Here is a 26,370-nt window from a genome sequence, read left to right as displayed (position 1 = left end):
CCCTAAGGGCCGCTGTCCTGCAGGTTTTAGATGTGTCCTTGAACCAACACAGCTGAATTAAATTGCTAAATGACCTCCTCAACATGTCCTGAAATTCTCCAGAGGCCTGGTAATGAACTAATCATGTGATTCAGGTGTTTTGACCCAGGGAGATATAAACCAGCAGGACACGAGCCCTTGTGGTCTGGAGTTGCCCACCCCTGGCCTAAACGCTAGTCCCTAAATGCTAAAATGCTGTGACAGGATCTTGAGTGAACTGTGCATAAATATGTCTACAAACCCAAATGAATTGATGCAACAATGAAATATGTCATGTGCTGTTGTCTATCGCAGGGCGTATTCGCCTCATTTTAAGATCTGGGCAGTGCTCGATCTTTTTAAATGATGTCCTGATGTGCAAAACCTTAAATTTGACAGATGGTGCGCTTTCATTTTATCATGACTGAATATTACAGGTCCCTGTTGACTTGTAATAATAATAAATTCCATCTGTTTTGTCTTTAAGAGCTTTTGAAAAGTTAGAAAGTCTACAGTTTCTAGCTGCAATCCCCTGAAAATCAAACCAAGTATGGAAAGATTTAGAATGAGCCCTGCTAAATAAAACTCAACATAAGATCAGAGGATGAAAATCTATGACAGAAAATGCTATAATATAGCTTTTTGATGTCTATATATATTTAAAGAGAACCTTATTAGTGAGGTGCATAGGATAAACTTGTAGATAATGGCCCTACGTGCTGTTGTTCACTATAAAGATGTGGCCTATGGAAATTTGCATTATTCATACTGTAGTGCTTGAACTGATGAATCTAGGGCCACCACTCTGGCCAGCTGAGGCTGTGTGACCAGGAGATATTTTATTTTGTATTCTTATGATCACAGTTATAATCAGAAGTATCAATCATTAATCATTTACCATTGTTGAACCAGTTGACAGAATAATCTTTGAACCATATCTAGGTTAACATTAATCTACACAGATTATCAGTACTCTAATCAGTCTATTGTTGTTCTGTACTACTCATGTTATTTGCTTAAAGCTGTTTCACAGTTCTGTAATCACTCAGAAGCCTGTGGGGCCTGCTGGACCCTGCCTTGGTTCTATGTTCCGTTCTGCACGTACACAGGCCTTGAAAGTACATGCACGCTCTTATACAACACATGAATGTGTACACACACCCTTAGTAAGAATAGGAGGGTTGTCTGAGGACAGTTTTCTGACAGATATACTTTCACAAAAGGCACGAATGTAATACACACTTGTTTTCTCTAACAACTAGCAGTTGATGTCCATATTAGGTAAACTCTCTGAACAGGCCCAAAACTGTTATCATTTCCAGTAAGGTCTGACTGTGTTACGTCATCATGGGATCATGGGTTATATAAGGATGGGGAGCGGTCCACTCTTTGGAGATCTGTGGCTGTACGCTTGTCTTCCCATGCTTCTGTCTTAGAAGTGTGCAATAAAATCACTATGTTTGTCACCTACACGGACTCGGCTGTTTTTCCGTCTTACCCAAACCGAACCAGACGTAACAACTTGGTGCCGAAACTCCGGTTGGAGAGGAGGGGAGCTTGCAGCTATCGTGTGGGTGACAAACAGGGGCGGAGGCCAGCAGCCTGTCTGAGTGACGCCAGGCGTCATAAGAAAAGGTGAGTGCCACCTGTTGATTTTTATCCAAAGGCGCTATATTGGAAGTTAAAACTAAATTTAATTAAATAATATTCACTCAGTCTGGGCTTCTGGCGTTGGTCCATAGTGATCTTGACTAATTAGTTGTAAAATAGGGCATAGTAGTCTGACTAAATTCATTGTTGTTCATTTTGGGGGTGAATTTTGAGTTAAGAAGTTATGTGTTTAAGTTAATACGGTTTAAGGTGTGTGGAAATAAATAAATACGGTTTAAGAGGTTAAATGTGGGTTGACTGGGAATGCCAGCCAGTCAATCGGTAGTGTAGGGTTAATTTGGTTTTGATTGAGTAGCAAAAACGCGGTTTTGGGTCTCAGGTAATTAAACTGGAGGGCAGGGTACCCACAGTGAGGCTTTTAAAATAAGTAAATTTGATTAGGACTGGGGCGCGGCCCCTAGGAATGCAGTTGTTCAGCGTTTTGGCAGACGCCACATGCAACGGACGCGTTGTTATGGTTAAGCTCGGTTTGGTCTACCGGGGGCACTTGGGACGCCCTTAATGGCCAGGTAATCTATGAGTGATTGCCTTCTACTGCATTAATTGGCAGGTAGAGTCGCGGACCGGCTGCCTCCTATTTAAACGTCAGGAGCTTGTGAACTTTAAGTAAAGCCAAAAGCGTGATCTGGGATATTCACGCCGCTGGTGGAGATCCGGGTGTCCGGGCGGGGAAGCAGTTTTAAAGTACTAGAACTTAGTAATGAGGCCGTTTTCAAGGCGGCGTACTTGAGACGGGTAATTGATCAGCAAGAGCGAGGCTCTGGGCTGAAAGATGCTTTTAAATTAGTCAAAAATTTAGCAACACCAGCAGAGAAATAGAGAAGTGAGATAAAGTTGTTCTGGCATATGGTGTTTTCTTAGGAATTTGAGCGCTATCGGGAGGGCGTTCCCGAGGCGTGTATTGACCAGCAAGGCGAGGCCTGGGCTATAGGTGCTTTTAAATTAGTCAAAAAAGATAGGAGTAACCTCTTCTGGTATGACGTCTATGCGGGCCCGTGTGTATATAGATTATAAATTACCGGTGTGTGTAAATAAGTTGTATAAATCTGTTAGATCTGAAACTCCTGCTAAAAAACTTCCTCTCTACAACTCTTTTCTCTTCTCTCCCTCTTTCTCTCAGTTGAGATTCTGTGTGTGTATGTGTGCTGGAAATAAAAAAAAGGAAAAGGGTCTCTGTCTCTGTGAGAGAAAAAAGGTGGGGGCCGAGTGAGCCCGCGGGTCCGAGCGGGTCCGCGGGAGCGAGCGTGTATGCTGTATGAGGAAGAAGGGAGTGAGAGGGCGCGAGTGAAAAGAGTAACCGAGTATTTGGTGATTTTTTATTATTTCAGAGGCACTGGGTAAGAGTTTTGACTTTAGCTGTGAGAGTTGTGAAAAGAGCAGGTTTTTCTTTTGTTGTAGACTGTGAGTAATCGGTGTTTTTCTGCCTATTGTGCTGCGTGGAAGACACAGAAGTGTAGAAATGTTTGTGGTTTATCTTTGTTTGACGTTTTATATAGAGTTGGTTGAATTAGGGTGATTTCTCCCGTTTAAGGGAGGAGTTGCATTGTGGTTATGTTAAAGCTTTGCTGTAGGGGTATGTGTGTGATTTTGTGCTGGCTTCGCATGTTTAAATGGATGCATAGAAGTTTGTCAGTGAGAAATTGTTATGGTGGGGTTTAAAGTTAGTAAAGAGTCAAACAACGCCCACTGTTTTAAAAAGGCCCAAAACATCATAAAAGACACCTCACATCCTGGCCACTCCCTGTTCGAACTGTTGCCCTAAGACAGACGGTACAGGGCAATCAGAGTAAGGACTAATAGACTCAAACACAGCTGTTATCCAACTGCAATAACACATCTGAATACTACAAAAATGTCCACCATGCCACTCTTGTGTTAATCTATGCACGGTCTGGAACATGATTGTGGGAATACTTAGTATGTTAAGTATTCTATCTATTTTATTTATTGAATTTTATTGTTTTGTTTATATTTTTATATTGCTAGGGATGATGCAATGATCGGGGACCATTCTTAATTTCGTTGGTCTCATGACAATGACAATAAAGTTTTTGATTTTGATTCTGAAATCCACCCTCCTCAAGAGTTCAATAATTTAGGCAGTTATGTTTATACAAATACTAAATGTATGTTTAGTGTCTTCATACAGGTGTTTTTTCTTAACCTGGAAACCTGAGTACGGCAGCAGAAGACAGGCCAAGCTCCCGTAACAGTTTTGTATCACGGGAAAAAAAAACTTTAAAGAACCGGATAATCTTCAGAGACTGAACAGTTTTATTAGTACAATGAAACTAAATCAAAAGCACGTGCCCAAACCAAGAAGGCAAGAGGGGAAAAAAAACCCAATGACGTAAAAAAAAGACTTCCTGTGATGTGATTGATAAGTTTAAACCTCAGCTCTATGTCTCATTCACCGTCTGAGACATCAGTGGCACCACAGAGCTGAGGTAATGGCACATTTACTAAAATATCACTGAACTCATGTCAGCTGGTGAATTTATTCATTATGAAAAGTTATAAACTTGATGCATTTTATTTGTTATTTTCCTATGACAAGTGTAGTTTACGAAAAGATAAATTCTAATCAATTGTAATATAGATGAAATGGTACAAATTTCATAATACTGAAGAAGTAGATACATTGTAATGCAAAATTCAAAGAGGCTTTAAACATATATGTTTTATTCATATCCACAGAACGATACCTGTGTTCAAAAAGACATGAAGTGCTGGCAGCTCCTGTTTGGGCTTTGGTGCTGCGGCATCCTTGCAGTGACCAGCGGGATCGAAGCTGATGTACCGTCATGGATGTGTGTGACTGACTATATACACAACATTACTTGTGTCTTCAACAACATCACTGCTATTCCATTGGGAAAGAACAAAACGAACTACAGCCTATATTTCAAGGAGAACTCCGAACACAACCCTTCTTGTCCACTTGTGGTGATGAATCACAGTTACTACTGTGAATGTCAACTCAACAATAAGCTTTGGGTGGATTATAATTCCTATGAAATTGACATTTGTGATGAATCTCAATGCATCAATTTAGAAAATGAATTTAATTTAGCAAATCACATTCAGCTGAAACCTCCGCCTGAGCTTGTGGTCCAAGAAACAACAGAGACTCTCAACATTACATTTAAAAGTCGATATGATAACCATTTATACCTTGGTGGTTACCTCATGTATGAAATATTACTTCAAACACCTGAAAGCAGTGAGAACAAAACTTTTACGGTTCCACCCCAAAAGAAGTTTGAATCTATTAATCGGAAATTGCACCTGAAAAATAGTGAATATTGCATTAAAGCAAGATATAGACCTCAAACATATAGTGAAACTTGGAGTGAATGGAGTCAACCAACATGCTGGGAAAACAAAGCAGAAGAAGAACCAGAAACTTTATTATTATTATTGGCCAAATATCTGTTCCCACTGTGTCTGGTTTTGGGAGCTCTGCTGTTTGTATTCTACAGTCCAGCTGCAAGGATGAAGATAAAAACTCTGTCCCACACGCCATCCCCGGCTCCTTTCTTTCAGCCTCTGTATCAGCAACATAAAGGTGATCTCCAGGAATGGCTTTCTCCGAAAGGTAAAAATGTACTAATGCACAAAGCCGATGAGGGCATGATAAGTGATAGAGTGGCTGTTGTGCCAAAACCCAACACGAAGGACCCAGAAGAGACCCAGACCTTCCTAAACCCTCCAGTGATTCAGCTGGCATTCCCTCAGTGCCAGACCTCCTACGTTGGCCTGCCTGGGATGGATATGGCTCCTGCTCCTATAGCTATGGTCTGTCCAGCTAACACCTCTTATACTCAGCTCCCCTGCTCCGTCTGGGAGAGGGGCAGGGAGGCAGAGATTGCCTCCTCTCCACCTGAAGATGTCCTGGATATCAGCTGTGTTGACTCTGGCTGCAGCTTTGAGGATGTGACACAAAGCCCAGAGTGCAGTTTACCAAGCAGTCCTGTTGTTGAGACTCTAGCACCATGTTACTGTAGTGATTACTGCATTCTTAACAAAACAGCTGAAGGTGTTGTTCCTGTTTTACTGTCTAAAGAGAGCAATGTAAAAGTTTCATCTGATTCCCAGCATGAGCGCGAGAGTTAAAGCAGGAAATGGTTCTGTCAGTTTGTTTGGAGCCAGAAAAATTCATAAGAGTGGTGGCACTGACAGCCACGGCTGTAGACCACATGGCAGGAGAGATTCCATGAAGTGGCTTGAAGCTGGCCAGTTCACTTGTTGCAAGTTGCTGTGTGTTCTTGATAGCAGCGGGTTTGTGCTTGAACTTCATACAACATTTACATCTGTTCAAATGTATGTGATTATCATTTTTTATGACAAAAACATAAAAAACACCATATAACACATAGAGTAGGCTTCTGCTTTGGCTGATTTGCATATGTTAACACTTGACGCATTCTGACTGCAGAATGTTAAGACGTGAATGTTTGTGAATTCCACTAGAGCTTTGGATGATATGATTTTCTGTAGCTGTATGGGGAAAGTGTTTTGTTCCGTTTTTTTTTTTAATTTAATCTACCTTATTTGCAATATGTTTATACTTTGCATTTAGCTTTTACTAAGAAATCAACAATAAAAGAGATAAAGATCCATATCTATGCTTAAATCAGTAACTTTGTTCTTGTTTTACTGACTTATGAGAGATGTGTTTGGATCTTTCCTGGATCATTATCCATCTCCAAGTTGTTGTGCAGGTGATGCAAATATTCAGTGGAAACGATTGTTTTGAAATTTTCCTAAGGGAACAATAAAGTGTAACCTCAAAAAAAAAAAAAAAAAAAAAAAAAAAAAAGGGGGGAGAGGACCAGCTAACACAGCACAGCCAACACAACATCATTTTCCTGTTCGCCTGTTTTGTTTTGTTTTTGTTTTTTCTGAAAGCCGAAGCTGACCTGGACTCCTACCCTCCCCTCTACCATCGACCATCTTTGACCCTTTGACCCCTGAAGGCCACAGCAGCTGGACTCACAACAACAACTTGAGGATGTCAACAGTGCTGCAAAAGAGCGATCTCATGCAGCAGAGACGGAGAGCACTAAACCTAACGCCCGTTTCACTACACGGGGGAAATTCCCAGGCTGCGTCAGCTGACAGAGCTGTGACGAGACGCGCATTAAGCCCGGAGGAAAAGGGAGGGTGAGCAAAAGAATGCTGACCTCTGAGAAGAGCCGAACGGAAGAGCTGCAGAAGGCCGTGGAGCAGAGTAAGGACAACATAAACAAACTCCAATCTGACGTGGAAGGAAAAGACTCTGAGGTGTTTGCCCTCAGTAAGAGCTCAAGGCATCAGAACAGAAATTGAGCATGGCTCCGGAGGAGCTGGCTGCTAATTGAACTCATCAGTCAGACTTGGAGTTTCACGTACAGGACTTGTAATCAGGCGGAAGCTTGCTGGAGCAGGAGGTCGTCAGACTTGACGCAAAGCTCCAACAGCAGGAGTAAACCCTGAAAGACCATACAGAAGCAAAAGGGTCAAGTTACAAGGAGAAGATGCAGGCAGCTGCAACAACGGATGAAAACAGACCCAAAGAGGAGGGGAGGACCCTAGGCCATGCGTCAGGCCGCTGGTTTACCTAAACTACAGAACAGGAAGGTGATGAACACAAACATACACCAACACACGAATACACACTTCTGCATGCGCCGACTTAGAATGAAGAGAAACACACACATGAACACTTATGCACTCGCTAAGGGAGTAAAAACTGATACATACCCATGCACTAAAATCAAAATGTTGATTTAATTTACTAAGAAGTGACACACAATGCTCCAGCTGCTGCAATGAAGAATGCTTTACTGACAAAGGCTCAATGCTGCACACGACAACGTCAAATACAGAATTTGCTATAATAATAAGCCCAGAGGGCATTTGTGTGGTCTGGGGAGCAGAGTCCGGAGCGGTTTGGTTATGAAGACGATGCCCGTGCGAGATATCTGGGGCTTAAGGCCTCGACTTAATTGTTTACTGTACACTAAAAAGAAAAGAAAACACTCTGAGCAGTGGTGCAGAGTGAAAACGAGGAATTAACAGTGTGAGTTTTATTTCAGAGCGCCACGTCATTGTGATGGAGATTTAATAAAGGAGGAACACACGGACAAAGAAGAAGAGAAGGGGGGACAGCCCTTGAGCACGATTGCCTGAGGCATTAAAGTTCTGTACTAAATTCGGGTTTCCAGTGGGAAAAAAGTCACGCAGTGCCAGTAGTAGAGCTAGGTTGAGTGATGATTCTAAATTACTGTAAGGAAATCATCGTACACCCGTTCGAGTTTCATGATAACGGGGATCTAGACTTTGTTGAACCCTAGGCAATTTGAACAGGTAAAATTCGAGTGACCAAGTAGCAGTTGAATAAAAGTCATTGAATAAGTGTTGAAATAAACTGGCAGAATTAAGAGAATTAAAACATTTCAAGAGCTCAAATTACTTAATGGTTCAATTTTGTTTCACGAACGCAAAACATATAGGTTTATGAATATGAAAAGGTTGCAGTGGTGTTGATTTGACTCTGTGTAGGTTTAGGTTTGGTATTTTTATTGATGGGAAGAATATTCAGTGACAAGTCCTAAGACCCGGGCGTCTGCATTTTGTTTTTGTTATTTTTCATTTTATTTTGTTTTATATTTTGAACAGTGCACTGATTTTTGTTTGTGAATCTTTTCTTTAAGCAGATCTGCACATCGGAAATTACAAGCATTACACGTCGGCGAGAAAATTGTTGTAAGTGAGTTTCTCCGCATTGAAATGGGTTCTGGAGGAAACACTTGTGGGGACAATTAGAAACGAGAGTCCCTGTTTAAAAAAGGATTCAGCGAGGTAATCCAAATTCAAGTTCTTGTTTTCTTTTTGAGATGACGTCATTTTGCTGAGTGTGGAAACTAAATGCGACGACAGGTTTCACTATCAGCAAAGAAAGAAAGAATGGATGAAAGACTGGAAATAAAAACAAACGGACTGACTGGTAAAAGATGACAAGACTTGACCATGACTCAAGGTTAACCACCTCCACCTAGATAGGATAAAAGGGTGGATGAATTTATGTGTGTTTCTTTTACAGGAGTAGAAGGATGACAAAATATTCGAGGATGAGTGAACCTGTAAATGCCATTTTTGTGTCTTGTGTTGCTTACAGAGGTAACTGCGCAGCGTTACCATTTACATTTTCTTCCCTACAGGGTTACAGTTTTAATGTTTTTCTATTACAGGATTTCTGGGCGGATGTGTGAAGAAACGGTGTTTATGGGTTAGGAGTGGGGGATGTTATTACACTGTATTCTGGTGAGAGTGTTGGGGGAGACACACCCTGTCTTGAAAACTGTGATTCTTTTACAGGAAATGTTTTTATAGCACCTATGGAATGAGGATGGCTGCTGATGTTTGCTTTGCTTTGGTGAGAGGGGTGCAGTAGAAAACAGACAAGTGACATGAAAACAAGTAATAATAACAAATAACAAATTTGGGGACAGGTTAACCTAGAGCCCACTAACTGGCCATTAGGGGCTCTCTCTCTCTTGGAATAACATTGCCCAAAGGGTGAATAAAGCAAATTCTGGCAATAATAGTGGTTTAATGATTGGAGAAATCCTGAACATGATACTTGTCTGTTGTGCTGAATCGTTTATTACTCTTATGATTTGCAGGTGGTTGTAAATAAGCTGTTTACTTTAACAGGTTTGCTTTTTAGCTGAATTGCAAAATACAACTAGAACGATTGATTGAGACTAATCGCTACTAACCTGAAACTGAGGAGGTTCTATATAAGGAGGAATTAAAACAGGTATAAAATGCATCTGATCTTTAATTGCAGGTGGGACCATGAAGATTTTTTGGTACAGATTGCAGGTTGTTGCTCATTATTGAAGTGTGCTCATAAAGGTAAAAGCTATATAGGGGGTCTATCATTTGGTCTGTGTTTTAATAATTTAGGTATGGCAAAATTAAAGGTTTCTAGACAATTTAGGGAACGAGTGAGAAGCATAATTAGATGATCAGAAACTGAGTACTACACTCATGTTAGAATTGAGAATGCCCAATTTGTTTGAGGTCTGTTGTTCGTTTTTATACACACCTTGCAAATGTGCTTATAAGGAGCTGGCACGTAGTCTGGGAAGGTCAAAAGCTTCATCCGACAACGGATCGGATTGATATATTGGTGCTATTGACTTCACGTGCAGAGGGTTAAATGCATGCACGCTTACACACATAAGCATGGCATAGGATTGGAATAAACAAAGTCAACGACATTAGGTTAGGAGAGCCAGCGCAGGAGAGGTGTTGGCTTTCTGTCTCTTGCAGAGAAGGGAACAAACACCAGACGGGGACACGGAGATATGGGGACCCTTCACAGCAACTGGGGTCAAGTGTCATGGCCTTGGGGCTCCTTGATAAGATGGATCCCATAACCACAAGCGATAACCAGGAAGGGGTTGGCGAAACCTAGGAACACCAGAGACCAACGTGGTTCGAGAGGCTTTTGGCAAAAAGGGGGACACGGCGGTCACAACGGACAACAAACACACAGATTTGTGTAGCGACTGAAGGGTGGTCTAACCCCGGAAGTCGAAGAAAGAAGAATCCGAGGGCGTTTCTTCACTCCAAGAGGAGGTGGTAAAGGGGCCTGAAGCGTGTCAGGCTGAAACTCGAGTCCGAAGCTAAAAGAACAGCTGGGTTGTGGGAAATTTGGAAAACAACGGAGGTGTTGGGATTGATAAGTGTCATAACGTGTTTGTTTGGTTTGGTAATAAATCCTGGTGTGAGTTGGGCTGGCAAGCCAGCCCAAAGAGGAGGAATGTGACCAGGAGATATTTTATTTTGTATTCTTATGATCACAGTTATAATCAGAAGTATCAATCATTAATCATTTACCATTGTTGAACCAGTTGACAGAATAATCTTTGAACCATATCTAGGTTAACATTAATCTACACAGATTATCAGTACTCTAATCAGTCTATTGTTGTTCTGTACTACTCATGTTATTTGCTTAAAGCTGTTTCACAGTTCTGTAATCACTCAGAAGCCTGTGGGGCCTGCTGGACCCTGCCTTGGTTCTATGTTCCGTTCTGCACGTACACAGGCCTTGAAAGTACATGCACGCTCTTATACAACACATGAATGTGTACACACACCCTTAGTAAGAATAGGAGGGTTGTCTGAGGACAGTTTTCTGACAGATATACTTTCACAAAAGGCACGAATGTAATACACACTTGTTTTCTCTAACAACTAGCAGTTGATGTCCATATTAGGTAAACTCTCTGAACAGGCCCAAAACTGTTATCATTTCCAGTAAGGTCTGACTGTGTTACGTCATCATGGGATCATGGGTTATATAAGGATGGGGAGCGGTCCACTCTTTGGAGATCTGTGGCTGTACGCTTGTCTTCCCATGCTTCTGTCTTAGAAGTGTGCAATAAAATCACTATGTTTGTCACCTACACGGACTCGGCTGTTTTTCCGTCTTACCCAAACCGAACCAGACGTAACAGCTGGTAGTGATGAATAATGCACAGTTCTGGTAAACACTTTCCAATAGTGGCTCCTGGAGGTAAGAGGGGAACAGGAGCAGATGTGGAAGGTAAAGTCCAAAGTGGTCCCAGTGGTAATAGTAGCATTAGGACTGGAAGAGTGGCTCCAGCAGATTCCAGGCACGACATCAGAGGTCTCTGTCCAGAGGGGTGCAGTCCTAGGAACAGTTAAGATGCTGTGCTGAACCTTCAAAATCACAGGCCTCTGATAGAGGAGCTCAGCTTTAAGAGCACACACACATACCACCTCCTGGGGGGTGGGAGGGAGATTCATAATATATGTTTGTATATATGTTTAAAATCACTACTTATTAAACTCAAAAAGAGCCTTGAACCAGATCTTGCATGTCATTCTTGAGCCACTTTGTCACATGTCAATTTTTTTTATTGTGACGAGAAAACTGCTAATTAAGCTGCATTAAACTGACAGAAATAGACAAACAGATTTATTTCAAATTGACATCTGTGAGAAATTCAGTTGTCAGCCTCAGGAACAAAGCCACAACCGATGCTGATGTATGAGTGCTGCTTCAGCTTTTACTTTGCTGTCGTGTATACAGCATAAATGCATTTCTAAAGTTAGCCTTCAGTGTCCTAACAACATCTAATAACATCAAATGTTTGCTAGGAAGGCGAGAGCCAAGGGAAATGGACAGGAGGAAAGTGGGAGGGGGACTATAAAGAAAAGAAGCATGGGAGAATAAAGACGAGCTGAGGCACTGTACAGTATCTCTTCCTGAGGACAAAAGACGAGGAAACAAAAGAGAATTAAAAAGACACACCAAAGGAAGGCAAAGAGAGGAGCGCTGTTACAGAAGTCATCTTTTATTGCCACGTAAGAAAGTCGTATATAGAACAATGGTGATATACTGTACTGTCAGATGGCAAATCAACAACAAAAGAAGAACAAAAATATCCCTATCAACCCCTCCCCCCTGCGAAAAAAAAGAGGAAAAATAGACAGTCATAGCAACACTATGGTAATATATTTCTGGGACAATACATCTGCTATATTTCTCTTTTTTTTTCTTAACAATATCTGAATAGTACCAAAATACAGCTTTTTCATAACTTAATTCCACAAATTATAAAGTCAGTAAACAGTAAAAGGACAATGGGGCATCACGGTGCATATTATAAGCTACTCTGCAAACAATAGTGGGAGATGGGGGCTCTACCATTAAAAATATGCTTTACGTTACGCATAAATGCAGTGTTGGGGCCCTACTTATCCATAAACACATATGCATAAGTACAACAAACTGGTCTGGACATCAAAAATAGAAAACCGGACCTCCTATAGGTAACTTTGTATGTACTGCTTGATTAACACTAAAATGAGTTAATCAGTGACTTATTCTATAAAAGGATATACTAATGGATCATAGTTTTACTGCAAATAACTTGTTGAATCTTCAAAACTGATGGAAAACCCTTTAACTTTGGGCCCTAGCAGAAGTCACTATGCAGATTACATTTAAATGCACTGTCACTGAAGTATTTCTTTGAATCCTAATAGCAATTAGATTATATTTAAAATTACCTTCTGATAAAAACCCTACATATGAAATCCACCATAGTCGCAAGCCATAGAAAAAACGGTCTGCTGTGCTCATTTCAGGCTCCATGTATTTATTCTTGGACTTCACTAGAGTAGCATGATTCACAGCTCAAATAATCAATACATATCTGATTTTCAGCTAATACATGAGCCCCCAGTTTATCTACTGTTTGAAACAAGCCTTTTTAGCGCCTGTCTCTTTAAGGCTAGCCTCCCTTGTAAGCTAACTTTCTTCTGATTGGCTGTCTCTCCCAAATAAAAGAACAACAGCAGGTGGGAGGGGCTTCTCTGCCCTCAGTAAGCCCTAGATATTTGATTTTTTTTGACGTCATACAAAAAAAAAAAAAGCTGGCTTACAGGGATTACTTTCACATATGCTGTCCTCATTAATTGATACGTGGCCCCGGTTTAATATGAGAATTGTATATACATGACATAAAATAAGGAATAGCGTAATTGGTCCACTTTAAAACAAATGTTGAGCGTTACTGGACAACAAACACCGCATCTCCTCTGCTTCTGTGCATAAGTAGATAGCTCCAGGTGGAGAAAACACTGCACATAAGGATTGATGCTATACAAAGTTGTAAACATAGTTGACGAGAACCGTCTTTGATAACACGGTAATCTCGGGATGTATGGTCACAAAGATGCTGCTTTTCCATTAGCTGTCATGTTTACAACACTACTAAGCCCAGCAAATAACAACAGTAAAGAGCAGAGAAATTAAAGAGTGGAGAAAAACGTATCTTGTGTTTAAGCCCTTTTTATGTCATTCTGATGAACTGTACATATCCCATTTTGCAGTCTTGATGACCCTGCTCTGTCTTTTCTTCGGCGAAACAAGCACGTCGCGTTTTTATCTGTTCTAATTAAAGGGTGGGGTTGGGGCGGTCTTTCTTTACTACTTTGCCACTAAGAAATTAATATATACAGACAGCTGCGTTTTCCTGATTTAGACTGACATCAAGAACAATCCATGCTTCACATCTTCAGCTTAAATAGGACACAGTGTAAAAATAAAGCCCAAAGGAGCTAACGCAATGTTCCAGTGCATACACATAGCCGATTTTGATGCGAGAATCTATCGAGCTGCATGTGCTGCAGTAATAATCAATAATTTGAGCAACGCAAAACACTGGAAAGAAGAGATTGTGTATATGTATGTGTCTTTGTGTGTGTGAGATCCAACAAATTGTCTTTGATTCACAGCTGTTAGCACTCATGCACCACCATTTTTACTGTATCAATAATTCAAAGCTTCTCCCAACTATTGACATTAATTTCCCTCTTCTGTCTTTGTGCGCCTCTGTGGACTGTGGAGTCCCTGTTGCAGCATCAAAGTTCCTTCCCACATTTCTTTGGGTTTTGGTGATTAAAGACCACAGTGAGAACTAATAAAGCCCCCTGGCCACAGGCCCCAGTGCAGCTCCTCTTCTGTCTCTTACTGAATACCCTTTGTAGATATTTTGCTGAGCACTTCTATCTAAAACTCTGGTTGCTCTGCTGAACAGGAGAACTTGTTATTAAGGTAACTCCAAAAACAAGAGAGGGGAGGGAGGGCTTTAATCCCCAATTTTTATATCCCAGACGCATTCACCTCCTTTTGTCCTTCAGTGACGCATGTGTGGCCCAAGCTCTTATAATACTCAGTTTGTGGCTGCTAATACTTTTCTAGGTTATTTTGTAAGTGGGTAAGTTATTCTTTGCTTGCCTGTCAGCTCTTCCTTTAGCCCCTTTCAACACGATAGCATCAATTCAATTCATTTTTATTTTATTTAGATAGGGCCAAATCACAACAACAGTCCACTAAATGTGCTTTATACTGTAAGGTAAAGACCCTACAATAACAAAGTAGTACAATAACAATGAACAAGTACTTGGTGACAGTGGGAAGGAAAACCTCCCTTCAAACAGGAAGAAACATCTGGCAAATCCAGGCTCAGGGAGGGGCAGCCATCTGCTGCGACCAGTTGGGCGTGAAGGGTTGGAGATTGATTATCAATATTAGTTCTTGTGATCATTGCTCGCTGCTGTTTACTGTCAGTTCATCAATAAATTAGTTTAATGCAGCACTGATGTCACACTGCACAACTTTTGACCAGGCCTACAGGGCAGGCTGGGTAGAACGCTAACAATGCATTCATTAATAAAAAGCAGTTGACACAGGTAGTTTACTGTAACAATGGCCGTCTATCAAGACCAGCGAAAATTTGCAGGTCTAAAACAAATGTAGCGAATGCAGTTGGCAAGGGAGTAAAATATTTTGCTTTGAAATACCTTTGTACAATTTCCTATTAGGATTAGAATTTGAAATGAGAGTACAACTCTCATGCAAAAGATGTACTGTGCAGCTTTCTGTTGGTCAGCACCATCAACCCACAAGTTAATGAAAACTTCCACACTTTGCACTGAATTACTTTTCCCTATGCAGCAGTTTTAATACAGTATGTTAAGCCAGTACTGACTGTAAAAAAAAAAATGCACTAATAAATGAACTCTTTTTTAAGCCTGCAGACTACCTGTGTCCTTCTGCTCTGGCATTTTTTTGTCTGGCTGACTCGTCTGATGAGGAATGTCAGACATGACTGCCTCCTGAACCCACTCATCTGTGGCCCTGACCCTATCAACCATGACACAGCCAGCTCAAACAAATTCCCTCCTTTATATCAGGTTTATTTGGCTGTTACAATGAGCAATGGGGGAGGTGGGGGGTTTGTTGGTTGCTTTTTTGTTTGCCAACTGTTTCCACCGTCCTACGAATTGTTCCGCTGGCTGCTTTCGCAGAGCTGGATGAGCTTTCAAAGATTTGCCAGCAAGAGGTTGCATGGAGGGTTCACATTTCCACATTTCTGCCTTGCTGGATTAAGCCAATTGGGTCTGATAATGTACGTCCAGCGAACACTGACCTGTTTCTCAACTCTGTCCTAAACAACACAATCTGCCAGGAAACAGGAACATATAAGGGGGGGGGGGATCCTGCATAGCATCACCAAACACAAATATATGTATTTGTATTCCTTTGAATCCCTTTTAAATATGACTTTGTTTGAATTTGACTCCTTCAAAGACAATAATCACAAAATCATCAGCCTGGGTTGGATGTACACACACACACACACACACACACACACACACACACACACACACACACACACACACACACACACACACACACACACACACACACACACACACAAACACACACTTTGTGAACAGTGAAATGTGTGCAGTGTGCACGGGGAAACCAATCACGTCACGTGCCTGAACTTTGTTGTTACAGAAAAGATTCATCGCAGCCCCATTTTTGTTTTCTCTCACATATTTACTCTGAAGGTCTTTCTCCTTAGACTGACAGAGAAAAGGATAAGAGGAGGGGGAAAAGTGTAGAAGAGGAAAGGATGAAAAGAAATAGATTAAGAGAGAAAGGCTATGTAAATTTATATATATATATATATTTATATATAAAAAGCATAATATCAGTTATCGCTACAAAGGGCCATGGTCTGGAGTTTCACAGTCTTTCATGTACAACAGGCGCAGTAACAGTACCGACTCTTGGTCTCTCTGCTGTGATGACACCTGCCGCTCGGCACTGTGGGAACACAAGGAAAGCAGAGTCCACCCTGTAATGTGTTCGCGACATGCGTGCGCACGTGTGTGTGTGTGTGCGTGTGTTAAGTGTGTAGGTGACACATTTTAATGCTCTGATGACTTATTAAATCCTGTTCCATGCCGTCAATCTGGCCTCGGGTTACAGTCACGTGATCGTGAAGGCAGCAGGGGGCTCCACAGCATGAGGGGAAAAATATTCCCTCAGAGCCCCTTATCTATGCGCTCAGCTGGCCTAGGTGTTTCTTCTCGTGTCCGACTTAGAACCTGCAGTATTACTGCAGTATTAGGTTCTCCTTTTACACCTCCATCCATAACGTGCCCAAACTGCTTGCAGTGCAGCTGATGCCGGCAAAAAACTGTCTCAGGTATACGCTGATATTCATATCCTTTATTCTCACAAGATTGTCACGTGGCCCTCTCCCTCTCAGGTTTTCCTACTTTAAACACCCCCCGGCTTTTTTCTTCCTTGTTCTCTATCCAAAAATGCCCTCACAATCTGTCTTTGTTAGTGGGATGCTGTCTGCTGTCAGCTGTGTTTACGCTTCTGCCAAATGCTTCTCATTTTTAGTGCAGTCTGATCACTTAAAAAGCATCTTAATTCGTTGAATTAATAGAGGTGGATGAAGCACTTTAGAAGACAAGATTTACATGATAACAGTGGCTGCTGCTGCTAATATATCTTACATGAAAAAAACAAGCAAATAGGCTTTGAGAATCCCTTAGAAGATTTGGCCTATTTGCCAGATTTAAGGGGATTTATTTTTATGTTTGAGTCATGTAACCCAGATAGATTCTTACAGCTGGTTGTGCCGGGTTTCTTTTTTTCAGCTGGAGCTTGAGTACAGTTAGTGATCTGATCGAGACTAGCTTCTCGTGGCAGTGCCTCGCGGGCGACAGCAAGGTGTTTGTTCTTTGCGCTCTTTTTGTGGCAGTTTTAGGACTTTTTAAATCCCAGAGCTCTGTAAACTCTAACACGATGAGAGGTCAAAACTCTTACATTTGGTCCACTTTGTAAAAATGTCTGGGCATGTCTCATCTTTGCACACTCAGAAAAAAGGAACACACACACAAAGTCTAAATTAAATTAGTCATTTTGTCTGCTTCCAGCGTGATCATCCTCACCACGGCTACATTAGAACACGGTTGGGGTTTTTTTTGGTTTTTTTTGCACTATTTATTAATTCTTTTAGAGGAATAGTTCAACAGTTTGTTGCCTGGCAACCTAATGTGAAGTCTGACATATACCCCCCCACTTAAAACCACAGGATGTCCTTTTTACTCTTAGGTTTCTTTTTTTCCAGAATAAATAAAGTAGATGTAACATCTTAATTAGTGATGTTTTGAGGTCCCTGAAGGCAATTTCATTATTGTTCGATTGCACAGAACTGGGCTAATGGTTCCCCCTCCTGTTTCTAACATTCATTCCATATATTTATTTATTTTTTAGGCTAGGTTAATTATCTGCTGCCTCTAGCATTAAATTTAACACAGAGACATGTAGAGGTGGCATCAGTCTTCTCATATACCACATAGCATGTTGTCTAAAATGTTTTTTAAATGTGCAATTTAATGTTTTTTGAAAACTTAAAGATGTTTCCTGTGTGTGCATGGATTACATTGGTCTTTTTGATGTAGCTGCCATTACTAAAAGTCAAAAGTGTCACGTAAAAGAGCATTTTCAAACCTATTTAATTTTGATGCCAGTTAAATTCACTGGCATCAATAATTAAAAACCCAACTGTGTGGTAACTCTGCGTGTCCGTGTATTTCTGAATGTGTGCATTTTCATCATGCAGATGCTTCGTCCCGGCCTCCCTGTCCCTCCCCTGGGTCAGCTGTCATCACGCAGACGAGATCAGAACAAAATAAAACCAGTGCCACAGCATCCGCTCTCTGTTCTGGAGTTTCTTGTGGAAAAGGGAGACCTTCAGCCGCACAGCTCAAGGAGGTGCGTGTGAAAAGCCACAGTACAAAGCCTTCATGTCTGCAGTCCAAAGCCCAGGGCCCTCATCGTGTGTGTCTGCTGGAAAGCCCTCGGGAGATTTGGGTGTGAATCACGAGGAAGTGTTTTTTCTTCCAAACCCTTCAGTACTTTGCTGGACAGGTGAGCACACCTCTTGTCACGAGGTTTATGGGTAATTGCTGTATTTCTCATTACCCGTGATGCTTCAGTGCCTACAGCTGATCCCTTATATTGCTTCTCAGGTTTGGTTTGTTAAACCAATCCATTTTTTTAAATCAGCAGTTTCCCATCTGAGAGCAGTCGCACTGTAATTCTCCAATATCGGTATCATTATGGAGTAGATATTAGCTGTGAGACAACATTCTAATATCACCACAAGTGTAAAGACATCCCTGCTCTGTAGGCTCTTTGTTAGTATGGTTACAGATGCCACCTACTCGGGGGCCGTCCTTTTGACAGCAAAGGTCTTTTAGAGAGATTTCGTCGTGAACTTTGTTTGTGAAACAAGGACCACTCGGACATAGTAAACCAACGACCCTCGACTTCTACACACAAACACACGTGAAGATCTGCACGTTTGAACATCTCAAGAGCTGGTACTGTATCTCCACTCAGAGATTACTCGTGTCACCACTCCACATGCATCCTGTTCCTCTCTTTTTATTTCTTCTTGTCTTTCTCTCTCACACTGTCACCTCTGTCTTGCTGTTGGTCACAAAGTAGGGCTGTGTGGGGAGGAAGTGTTGGCTGTGGCTGTGGCCTCTAGTGCTGTGGAGCTGGTTCGGTTCCAGGATGGTACACTGAGGCCTCTTGTGCCCGTAGGTCTTCCTCCGGCCCACCGTCTCAGTCCCGTCCCAGCCCTTCAGCCCCAGCCCCATCGCATGTGAGGACGCAATTGTATTGGAACTGTACGCCAGTGGGCGGCCCATTGTAGCTGAGCCGTGGCCAATGACAGTCTCAGCAGCCCTGGAGATGCCCAGGGATGTGCCACCTGGCATGGTCCCCGCCATGTGTGCCAGGGAGGTAGCCCCTAGTCCTGGTGGCTTGCTACTGTGGCTGTGAAGATGAGTGTGAGAGCTGTGAGAGCTGTGAGAGCTGTGGGCAGTGTGACCATGGCTGACTTTGGGTTTCTGGCCGTTTGGCTTGTGTCCCCCTCCTCCTCCAGCGGCTATGTGCCGTTCTGTCGGCAGGGTTGAGACAGAGGAGATGCTGGGCATCTCGGTGACATAAGTGGCCACTGGCTCTGGAGTCAGTGGACCCAAAGAAGTCATAGGAGTCATGGAGGTCATAGGGGTGAGGGAAGTCATAGGAGTCATAGAAGTCATTGGGGTGAGCGAGGTCATGGGTGTCATTGAAGTCATTGGGGTCATGACGTGGTTAATAGGGTTGGCGCTCATAGGGTTTGAAGCCATGGGGTTGGTGGTCATCTGAGGAGTCACTGATGACATGTTGCCCATGGACGCCATGGATGGTCGGGAGTTGCCCATGGGCTGCAGAGGAAGTCCTTTTGCTGGCATCTCTACCATCAGGCGACGCTTGTTGTACAGTTCGCCGTTGTACTTGGCAGCTAAAGGAGAAGAAGAGAAAGAGTAAGAGAAGCAATGAAACACTAAGTGGGCACAAAAAACTGCTACAGAGCAGAGCTTAAATCTTGAATTAAACGATATATACTTTCTTAAATTTGGCCATTTGCCACCATGGAAGATTTTTTTTATTGAATGAATCAAAAAATAACACTTTCAGCAGTTTGCTGATCAGCCATAAGATAACACATCACTATGAGCACACACAGACAGAAAGCAGAAATATAGATATTGCATCAGTTTTAACACCCACAGTATAAGAAGGTCATATAACAAACCCCTATACTTTGTTAGTCAGCCTCACCTAACTGACCAAGCAGAGTGTCAGGACCACTGCTAACGCCTGCAAGTTAGAAGCCCGTGCTGCTACTGGAGGAGTGAAATCAAAAGAAAAGCCTAGAATCTCTCCTCCAGCTCGCCTCTTCCTCCCTTTTAAAGCCAAGAAAACATCCAATTTTTGCATGGTGGGAAGGAGTTCAACATGAGAAAGAAGGAAGAAATTTTGGGAGAAAGTTGTGAGGCTAATAACTAGGCATGACATGGGTGATTTTTTTCTAACTCGGTGCAAGTTTATTACAGTTATGTCATAAGATTAAGGAAAGATTTCAATCAGACCTCAGTGCATGCTCAACTAGTGGATTTTTGAGAATGCCTAAGTTGTAGACATTTATTTTTGCATTCAGTATTTTTAAACAAGTCAAAAATGTTTTGAAAAGTATTTGGTTATCTGCCTTTACACGTGTGTACACACATATGAACTTGAGAGACATCCATTCTTAATCCATCCATAGTTTTCAGTCATGTGACCGACTAACTAACCAGCCAGCAAAACATTACAGCATCATGATGGACAATAGTAGACAGTCCCTGGTACTGCAAGACAAAAGTGTACTACAAGACTAGTTGGATCATCTATCCATGGAGGAAAAGCAAAGATATGAAGAGAAACTATGAATGTTGGTGACTTGTGATCCGTATTTTGCTCCGACAGCTTAATTTAAATCCCTAAAAATGGCGATGTCTCGCCAAAGCTCCAGTTCAGTGACATCTATGTATCTTGTAGAAAATTGCTCACCTTCCACTACTGCCAGGATGAAAACGTTTAAAGTATGGACAGCTACATGTATTTTTGATCTTGATGGGTAAACAATCTTATTGTGTGGGAGGTAACGAACATGAAATTATTCATCATTAAAGCAAAGGTAAGTGCTACAAAGCTAGCTTAAACGAACTACCAGATGCAAATGTTATATTTTAAAGTATAAATTTTTCACATTAATGTCGTAACATAACATAACAGTAAAGTTGACAGAGTGTTTTCCAAATTCAGGCAAATCATCATCACAGTGCAGTCAGAGAGGTGCAGTTCTCCTGGCAACCAATCGGTTTGCCAGACGCAGAAGTATTATTTCTCCCTCCAGAGAACATGTCTTCTATACTTTGTATAGAAGAATTGTTGAATTGTTTGTCAAAAGTATGAACAAAAAGTCAACCAAAACATAGAATGTGTCTGTTTCCTGACTTACAGACTCCTCTATCTGTTGCATCTTCTATATCTGTGTGTGTGTATCCGTGTGTGTTTCTTCAGCCTTGGAGCAGTCAGCGTTAATGGCTCACATTTATTCCTCTCTCTGTCAGTCAGTGTCACCAAGCTACAGTCTCTCTTATCACTGCGAAATGTGACCCTTTTTTTTTGTCAGATTCACTTTCACAGTTGAGTCATTACTCTTCAGTCCCTTGTTGCCGCTACGTCCTTGAAGATAAAGTTAACACACTCAGTGAGTTTGCTTTACCGCTGTAACTATAAATCTAGTTTATCGCTGTGCAAACGCTGAAGAGAAATAACTAACGCGGGCCTGCGAGCGGATAGCAAGCGCAGGCGTGGGGGTTTGTAGGTAAGGGTGGGAGTGGTGGGAGACCACAGCCTCACTAGCTGAGTCGCTGTGAGACTGCCGCTGGGGATCAAACTTGCTCAGGCGACAGGTGAATCAATCCGGCAGTAGTCAGCTCGATGGTACATGCATCCAGCCGTGTACGTGAGTGGAAACGGAAAAATGCCACTGCTACGCAGCGTGGGCTCAGCATGCCTCTGCATGAGAAAAGCAGTGTCCTGCAGAGACTCGCACACATTATACATCAGGGGGAAAAACCGAGAACTGCTTCGTGAAGTCCCACAGTGCCAGCAACATAAAAACCTTATTAGGTTTAGACCAGTATATCAATCTGCTTTTTGTTAGGCAATTAGGTCGTCTACTGCCAATTTACTGGGGGGATTATTAGTTCTTGAAGTCTCTAAAACGTTTTCAAATTTCCAATGGTTTACCCAAATTTGAAGACCTTTTTTTAGTATTCACTATAAGTGGGTGGATCCTGCTGTCACAGTGCTGCCATCCTAAACAAAAAACATCCATTAGTCTGGGTTTAAATGGAGTTTTCTGTCTGTGAGGTTTATTTTTTTCCCACTCCAGAAACTCTTTGTAACTGTGCAATGGTGTTAGACTGCTTTCTCCTTCAAAATAACACCATGTTCCATGCATCACTGAGACGCAATCAACACCTGTGCTTTCTATTAGCTACTATCTCTGCCGCGGAAAAACAGTACTATCTCCCAAAGTGACTAAGGGTTGGTAATTGTAGTGCATGACTAAAGCTGGCGATGCAAATTACGTGTGCCTCATTATAAAATCCGAGAGATTATGGAATCTGAAATACCTCAGCAGCTAATGGATGGATTTCAATCAAATTTTGATCATGATTTATTCATGGTATCCAAAAGAAGCCAAATGACTTTTTCCTTAGTGATGCTAGGCGGTTGACATTTTAATATCTTGAGTACTCGAGTAAGACTGAATATCTACTGTGGTCATTTCATTTGTTATATGAAAACATAATTGTATGATTATTATTAGGTTCTTATTAAATGTATTCTACATCACAGTATATTAAAGCCGGCATCTTAGCATATAACTGGCACTTGCAACATGGATGTGTCTCAAGTGTCCTCATTAAAATGAATGTGCATGTGGAGTGCGGCTGCAACAATCAGCTAAAAAAATACAAGAAAAAACAAAGGAGGGTATAATCTGCTTCAAAATCAGCGCTTAACGTAGCTGCGCGTTTGCATGGACAAAAAGGCAAAAGAAAGAAAGACACACAAGACAAATAACTAAATGTTAATGCTTTTAGATGTTCTGTTGATTTCTGTCCACTTATGTGCAAGTCTAAAAAAAATGATAATAATAAAACAAGCCCTAATTACCTAGGATTTACTGTGCTTACTGCATTTGGAAAATTGACTTATTAGCCAGCATGTAAGAACAAGAGAATCTTCTTGGATGTAGGACAGTCATTAACTACAGCAGAGCATTTGTACAATAGAAGTGGGCCATAATTGGTCATTTGTACTCAGGCTGAGTTGCAGGCCTGCATCCAGGGATCGTTCTTGGTTGCTTTTTGCCTTGTTTGCTGTTAGAACTCAATAAAGTGACCTTATAGAGATGCACAGAGGGACAGTGGAGATGGCTATTGATTGACAGGTGAGGGCCTTCTCAACTGGATCATCGGCCATTAAAATGGCAGAAGCAATTAAAGAACAAGAGGAAAGGCTGTTATGGGGGATGCTGGGAAAGTAGTGCTTAAGACCTAGTTCCATTTCCAGTTAGTGAGCACACCAGAACATGTATCAGAGGAGAATTATTTTGCTATTCAGATTTCTTTTGCTGACATTTATTTCCGATCTCTAGCTTGGATGCAACTACTAGTTTGTGGACCACTCACCATCTTGGTGTTTGAAGGGGTCAGATTTAGATTAGATTGATTAACCTCCGTGTATTTTAATATCAAGGTTATGCTGACTGATTTACTTTTAGGGCCAGCTGTGTGTCCACTTTAGCAAAAACAGTGTTTGTCATTTCTGCCGTTTTGTGTTTCAGCCTTCGAGATTGCCACTTGCACATTTTCTTTTTATCTCTGTTATTCCCCCTCACATGCATTTTTCATAGCTTGTGTGTCAATTTCCCATCACTGAACTCAAGGTAATGGCATTTTGCCTCCTGGAATCCTGGGTGCCTGTGTGTACAGGTTTCCAATCATTTCATAGGTGAATCTTTGAATACCACTTGGAAAATGGAAAACTGTCAGTCAACCATGAGCCTGAAGGGAAGAGACCTCCGTTCAATTATAGAAATGGAATCAAATATGAGCCCCTGTAAAGGAGGATCAAGATTAACAGCCCAATGGTTCTTTAAGGAGCGATATGGAGCTTGATGAATTGAGGGTGGGGTGGAGTCAGGGTGAAGAAGAGATAATGGGAAAGAAAGACAAAAGAAGCAAAAAGCAAAGATGAGATAAAAATGCAGAGGGCAGGAGATGGCTGATAAAGGGACTGATATAAAGAAGAAAACGGAGTTCATGGGAAAATGGGAGCGGTGGGAGGGACGAGTACGACGGCTACAGAAAGGTACTGGAGGAGGGTGTGAGTGAAGAAAAGTAAAAAGAGGCTTGTAAAAACCCAAATAAAATAAAAGTGCTTATTGTTAATGAACCTCATGAGTAGTTTTGTACATTTTATCACATTAACTTAAATGATGAAACTTTATGTTACCTCCAGACAATTTGAGAGCCATGCTGCACAGCTTTTCATATTGATTTTATGGCCCACAGGCTGTCACTGCTTTCAGACCGTGTCAGTACATTAAAAAAGTCAACTTGCTGAGAGTTAATACTTCCTTAGAAAAACAATTCACCATAGAGATCATAAAATCAATGAAGTTATAGTTGGAAACCTAAACAGGAAAAGTGTGAAGTTTTCTTGTACATGCCAACAATAAAAAAGGATTACATACCCCAACTTTCAAATCAAAAAAAGTTACAGTATAGTAAAGCAGTGTATCATCTCTCAATCACAGGAAAACAACTGCTTCTGTTCCAAGAAAAAAAGAAAAAAAATGATCCCCAACTGCTGGCGGATGTCATTACGACTAACTGTGGGCAGAGTTATTTCCTTTGGCTGAACAGAGCTGGCTGGAAGTTTTGTAAAGCGTGCCAGTGTGTGCTGGTTGGCCAGTCTTGTTTATTAGTGCTGGAGTCGTATTAGCCTTTGGGTGATGACATTTCATTTTGCAAAGCTAATTCTTAAGCTGTCAAATCCAAAATGCACCCAGATCCGTGCTTTCATTAAAGATAAAAAGCCAGAGAATCCTGCTGAGTTCTGCATTGTGTTTCTTATAAAACACCGCGTAACTGCCTCCTATCTTCTACAACAAGTTTGACACTGAACGCTGATGTTTGTGTCAACCTTTTCTGTTTGTAGTTAAAGTTCTCTGCCGTGATATACTGGAATGGGATATAGTGAATGGGCTAATGTGGACTGGTTCTTATATAATGCATACAACATTCACACAAATTCATGCAGTGGTTTCTGTCTAGCATTCACATCCCAACTTGGGGTTCAGTATTTTGCGCAAGTATACTTCACCATGCGGACTGGAGCAGATTGAAGCACCGGTCTTCCGATTAGTGGACGACCTGCTCTACCTCCTCAACTACAGCCACCCATCTCCACCCTGGACAGGTTTCCAAGTCCTTAATAGGACTAAAAAGGCAACCATTCATGGTCATAGTCACCCCGCACTCAGTTCAGAGTAACCAGTCAACCTAATATGTATGTCTTTGGAATTTGGAAGGAAGCATGAGGATTTGGACCCCTGCACAAATAGGGTAAACATGCAACTTCCACACAGAAAACCTGGCTGATGAGAGGTTTAAACCCAGAACCTTTACTGAACATGTAGCACATATAGTTTTAATACTTTTTAAAAAAGACTTTTAAAAAACGTCATCAGGACCTTTCAGTTTGTAAAATGATTTATTTATTAATTTTGACATCTGTAATAGTTTATATGTGACAAGATTTCTGTGTTACCACAAAAAGCTGCAGAAGACAGGAATATTAAGACACTCCGGCCGAAACGAGCAGGAATAACAACAAGTATCGCATTGATTACATCAGGAACAGCATGAATATGGGGGCTAGGATGAAGGTGGGTTACAAAGCAGCTTGCAGATGTGAAATGGCTGTAGATTTGTAGTTACAGCGGCAAAGCGGCAGAGGATAGACAAAGTAACTTATATTGTGTATCCTCTGTTTAATTCAATTCAGTTTTATTTATATTTTGGCGTTATTTATTTTTAATGTCAAATCAAAACAGCAGTTGCCTGAAGGCGCTTTATATTTTAAGGTAGTGACCATGCAAGACCTTTATTAGATTTGCCAACTGGATGTGTATTAAATGAATCATAAATTGATTTGGACTTGCAATAGATTCATAAAATGCTACATTTTTGTAGAAACTCCCCCCATCAGAACCACTTTTGTCTACCAGTTCTGGCAGCTGGGGATTA

At 41.4% G+C, this 26,370-nt stretch overlaps 2 protein-coding genes across 5 annotated transcripts in view; one reads left to right on the top strand and one right to left on the bottom strand.

The window, feature by feature from the left end:
- Nucleotides 1-841: 841 nt before the first annotated feature.
- On the top strand, nt 842-11,156 carry LOC145430323 (interleukin-21 receptor-like). Of its 4 annotated transcripts, none has more exons than XM_080305220.1 (3): nt 842-1,653; nt 3,839-4,136; nt 4,387-11,156. In XM_080305220.1, the coding sequence occupies exon 3, from the start codon at nt 4,411-4,413 to the stop codon at nt 5,803-5,805; it is 1,395 nt and encodes a 464-aa protein (XP_080161346.1). In that variant the 5' UTR covers nt 842-1,653; nt 3,839-4,136; nt 4,387-4,410; the 3' UTR covers nt 5,806-11,156. The 4 variants fall into 4 exon arrangements, with proteins under 4 accessions (XP_080161346.1, XP_080161345.1, XP_080161343.1 ...); XM_080305219.1 differs by having other exon boundaries at nt 3,826-4,136; XM_080305217.1 differs by having other exon boundaries at nt 842-3,475; nt 3,826-4,136.
- Nucleotides 11,157-12,055: 899 nt separating this feature from the next.
- The window catches only part of shisa9a (shisa family member 9a), a 62,645-nt gene continuing 48,330 nt past the window's right edge, over nt 12,056-26,370 (bottom strand). The window contains exon 4 of the mRNA XM_026179078.2: nt 12,056-19,952. Coding sequence (XP_026034863.2) covers nt 19,069-19,952 — 884 coding nt within the window. The 3' untranslated portion in view covers nt 12,056-19,068. The remainder of the gene's footprint in view (nt 19,953-26,370) is intronic.

This window comes from Astatotilapia calliptera, chromosome 8, assembly GCF_964374335.1.
Source record: "Astatotilapia calliptera chromosome 8, fAstCal68.1, whole genome shotgun sequence".
In the NCBI taxonomy this organism is placed as follows: domain Eukaryota; kingdom Metazoa; phylum Chordata; class Actinopteri; order Cichliformes; family Cichlidae; genus Astatotilapia; species Astatotilapia calliptera.
The sequence above is the reverse complement of the archived record's forward strand: the minus strand, read 5'-3'. Positions and strand labels throughout refer to the sequence as shown.